This window comes from Phoenix dactylifera, chromosome 15 (genome assembly GCF_051530095.1).
Source record: "Phoenix dactylifera cultivar Ajwa chromosome 15, Ajwa_hap1_PhDact_Kaust_v1.1, whole genome shotgun sequence".
In the NCBI taxonomy this organism is placed as follows: Eukaryota; Viridiplantae; Streptophyta; class Magnoliopsida; order Arecales; family Arecaceae; genus Phoenix; species Phoenix dactylifera.
This window is the reverse complement of record NC_143204.1, coordinates 22,654,414-22,659,074: the sequence shown is the minus strand read 5'-3', so window position 1 is coordinate 22,659,074 and position 4,661 is coordinate 22,654,414. Positions and strand designations below refer to the sequence as shown.

The window sequence follows — 4,661 nt, the reverse complement described above, 5'->3', positions numbered from 1 at the left end:
GAGCACAATTAAGTTAGATGTCTGGCCCTCAACAAGTCGAAGGTGATTGCCTCCAGTGAGTGCTATTACAAAAAAAGTGAACAAGGTAGAAGTTTTTTTTAACTTCCATGTATAAGTATCACAATTATCCACAAAGTAACACCAACAGATAAAGATACATGCTACTTCGACATTCCAGTTTAAAAGCCTTTCCTATTTATAAGATGAAAGTCACAAACAATATAACTTTCTTAGAGAATATAAAAATGATGCATTGTGCTTCATTATGCATGACCAATCAATGTTTCATTTAAACATGAAGTTCCTGAAAATGATATTTGCTTTAGTCAGCTAGAAAGCTCAATTTGTTAGCAAGGTAAAACCAAAGAGCATTTATCTTGATTTTTTGCTGAAAAATGGACCTATTTGGCAGGCAAAATATTGACTTGATCCTTAGAAGATCACTGCTACAATAATCAAGATGGAAGTTCTAACTAAACAAAAGCCACTAAATTAAAAACAATCCAAGAAAACTACAATCTTACATGAGAACAATATAGGATAAAAAGACAAACCAGGCCTCATAGGTCAGCACTGAGAAAGAGTTGTTTATCTACAAACTAACCAGCTAACCAGCCCACAACAAGTGCAGCAATTAGAACACCCATTAAGCCATGACAAATGTGTAGATCGGAGGAAAACTAAAATCAGATGTGATTCAAATAAATCTATACAACTCTCAATTTTGTTATGTATATGTGGCTCGGTAGCTGCTGCCAGTTTTTGATTCATGGCCTCAGTACAACATGATCTAACATGATCAACAATACAAAGTTCCATCGAATCATACCTTTCCTGCTCATGTTAAGTGCATCCTGAGTGTTCCCTCAAGGGATTCATGTTCGATTCCCTGATAGCACTATAGAGAATCAATGCAAACCAGCCAAGGATAAGACTCCCATTGCATAGATCACCCTAACAGAGAGAAATATCAGATAAAGAGAAATGAGGCCATAACCCAGCATCTTGTTCGGGCGCATGTCACTCCGTGGTAAAATAACAAGAGCCAAGATGAGTCCTGACATAAGAAAACCTACTGTATAAACCAAGGACCTATCATGTGGGAGTTCATATGAAGCAGGCGCCCTCGACCATGCTTTAAGCAACATTGACATCCCCAGACCAGCAAGTGTGTTGAACATGGGCCCAGCATAGCATCCCGACATGGCAATTTGCACTCCGTCCCCTCCATTCAGAGCCAAAGCAACGTTTGACATCAAGTCACCCATTGAATTACCCCATGCCAATACTGTCAATCCAAGAATAGATGGATTGATGCCCAAGATTACGCCCAAGGCCACCAAAAGCGCAATTAGCTCATTAGCAACAATATAGAACCACACTATGCTCATTATAAAACCTCCTACTACCCATGGAAACAAGAACCTTCTTGGTGGGCGATCAGTGTTCGTGTATAGGAAAGCAAGAACAGCGAGTGCAACACCAATGATACCACCTACAACATAAGCAGCCACGCTGACTTTGGAGCCCTCACTTCCACAACTGTTCCAGAGAAATGTCAACAGAAGAGGTGCTAAAAAAGTACTGGCAACTGCATATCCTTTTGACCACCTTTCTTCCTCAACAATTGGAATTGTTAACCTTCTCGGAATAGACAGAGGCATCTCCATCCAAAAAACTAAGTTAGAACAAGAGAAAAACGAGGTTTCCACCTCTACTTCATCACTCCAACCCCATAAAGGCCTGGCATTCTCAAATGAATTAGCCCTGCTACCCTGATTCGAATAAATAGCCACATGTGATGCCCACATCCACTGAGGTAATGAAGTATGCAACTGCGGCGTTTCATTGTCAATATCTTCTTCCAGAAGAGAGCTGTAAATAGATTCATCCTCTTCAACACTATGAGAAAAGATGCCCCCTCTAACCGGAAGCAAAGGTGTCACGATATCCAACTTCAACATCCGAGCATGCTTCCTCAGCATCTCATTTGCCGCCACGGTGAATGCATAAACCACATAAATTGAAACAAACATGATTGCTCCCCAAACAGGCACCCTCCCAACAATCAAGATCATGGACAAAGATACCAACATCAACAGGAAGAAGCTAATATCCCGGATGAAGCATTTCCGATCAATCTGAACATTCTTCTCCGCAACACATAGCGAAACAGTCCCGACAACTATGCAAGTAACAAAGACTGCGCCACCCAATACACTATTGAGACCCACCTCCCCAGTGCCGGTCCCTACAAAAGACGCTATGCTAGCAAAGACATCAGGAGCACCATTCCCGAGTGGGAGGAGGGTGACCCCGGCAACGGTCGCAGGAAGCTTCAGTAAGCTGGAGAGCTTCTCTAGATTACAACAGAAGTAATCGGCAGCCGTGTTTCCCAGCATATAAAACAGAGCTGCTAGCCAGAGGGCAAGCATGGCGAAGCCCAGAACACGAAATTTCTCGCAATCGCAGTAGAAGAAAGTGAGGTAATCGATGAATCCACCGGAATGGCACCGCCGACGAGCCTTCAAGAAATCACACTGGGTGGCAAAACCCTCGTGCTGGGCTAGTCCAGCGCACGCCTCCGTCGGATTCCCAAAGGATTCCGAATTCTCATTCATCCCATCAAATTGCACAACCCCCTTGGTTGAATTGGTCAGAGGCACCTCGGCGATCCGCCGATGAGGAAAAAGATTGGATTTTGAAACCCAAGGAGAGGGGAAACTGGAGTTTTGACGGAGGAAAGGGTTCCGGAGAACGTCGTCTCTGTTGTAGAAGAATAAGAGCAGCACCAGAGCACAAAAACCATGGAAGACCGCACGAAATCCACCATGGCGCCCGATGATCACGTCCGTTTCCATAGCTCCAGCCGATTCCCCGATAACCCTAACTCGGAGATCTAGGTTTTGGATACATGAGAACACAAACGAACTGAGAGGTTCGAATTGGAGGATCGTCCGATGTGGCCAGCGTAAAAATTTTGGGAATAGAGAGGATTCGATGGGAAATTTAGGGTTTTAGGGCAGTACAAGAAGGAGGGTTTGGGATGGATTTGGGATTTCGTGAGAACCGTACCTTGACGACGAGCAGCGAAGCTTCTCGCTGAGTCGAAACGGACGAAGCGGATCGGTAACGTACGCATCTTCCCTCGCGCGCTTCGCGTGTAAGGCCTAAAAAGGTTAGGATGGTATTATTACGCGTCGGCGAGCAGAACCCTGAATTCCATGGGTGTTGTGGTCTGGGCCAAGAGATAGGGCCTCGGCCCAAGTTATTGGGAGCTCGCTGATCTTGAGAAGCCCAAAAAAAAAATTGAGTAAGATTTTGCTTTATTTAAAATGAATCGCTTGAGATATATATATATATATATATATATATATATATATATATATATATATATATATATATATATATATATATATATATATATATATATATATATATATATATATATATTAGGATTGATTTAATACCAATTAAATCCTTACATTCTTAGGCAAGTTTTAGGTGCAATCAGGATAACAAATCATACCAATTGTGAATCGCATCCTTTAATCCTTATATAGGTTCAGATCATTAATGCAGTTCTTTTCAAAATTGAAGGAACTAGCTGCTAATCTTTCTTTCTTGTCATATAAAACACGTAGTGGCAAATGGCTACAATCCACAAAGATACAGTATTGTTGTTGCTACTCCATATGCAACCACTACCATTTCATTATAGCTCGTTATGCTTTTCAAGTCATGCTCATAATTAAACTTATTATAACTTCAACCACTGTCATTCCCTGTGAATGATTTGTTTCTGGTCTTCTTCGTTTATCTTGTGAAGAAAATATAGGACTCATGGTTTCAATAAGCCGATTCTGACCCCAGGATAGGCTGCATGCTTTTACTTGACTTCAATTCCTCCATTGCAAAGACAACGTAGCTTACTATTATTTGGGCGTGTGATGAATGAAGTATGTTAATTCTGAGAAGACTCCTGCCGTTAAGTCTTCAACATGGCGTGGTATGAGGCGATGGTGCGATGCATGAGGCTTGGTGCAATTCGCCAGGTTTTGGTGGCATTTTTCGATGCCATGCCACAATCATGTTCAAATGGAAACAAATGGAATATCACCAAAAAAAAATGGAAACAAATGGAAAATTGCATTCAGCTCTGCGGCCTTTTTCTCTGTATGAATGTAAAGTACTCCAATAAGATCTCGAATTATGCCTACCAAATAAGCCTTGAACATGTAAGTCAAATTAAGGTTTACTTTAGGTAGTCATACATAATTTAAGTTGGAGGAAATCAAGGGTTTGATGCTTGTTATGGTGCTTTAAAATTTTTAAAATTTAATAGGAATGGTGATTTATGTGATAAAAACAAAGATCATATAAAGTCTAGCAGAGCAATGGCTAATTTAGGTTTTGCCTAAGATTCCTACCACCTTGTGCCCAAATAAGTACAAGGCCTTTGAATCTCTCTTTTAGGACTCAATTATATACCTCCTTCCATCCCTTAAAATTAAAAGCCAAAAATGAAATTCTAGGATTTAGCTATCCCTGATAATAATTTACATCTCAAAAAGACCATCTTTTAAAAATTCTTGGACTGATATTGTTGAGGCAATTTCTTGCTTTTCCTGTACATAATCTTCCATAGAATGGCATACCAC

General features: G+C 40.9%; 1 protein-coding gene across 1 annotated transcript; it reads right to left on the bottom strand.

The window, feature by feature from the left end:
* Window positions 1-669: 669 nt before the first annotated feature.
* Window positions 670-3,159, bottom strand: LOC103716304 (cation/calcium exchanger 4-like). Its single transcript, XM_088711473.2, has 2 exons — window positions 3,076-3,159; window positions 670-2,899 (listed from the first exon to the last, which is right to left on the bottom strand). The coding sequence occupies exons 1-2, from the start codon at window positions 3,140-3,142 to the stop codon at window positions 909-911; spliced, it is 2,058 nt and encodes a 685-aa protein (XP_088567599.2). The 5' UTR covers window positions 3,143-3,159; the 3' UTR covers window positions 670-908.
* Between the last annotated feature and the right edge of the window lie 1,502 nt (window positions 3,160-4,661).

Bases quoted from the DNA above. Each gene is read 5' to 3' on its own strand.
- LOC103716304 (XM_088711473.2), bottom strand. From the start codon at position 3,142: ATGCGTACGTTACCGATCCGCTTCGTCCGTTTCGACTCAGCGAGAAGC. The intron at 2,900-3,075 runs GTACGGTTCTCA...TCCAAAACCTAG, and splicing joins CTTCGCTGCTCGTCGTCAAG to ATCTCCGAGTTAGGGTTATC.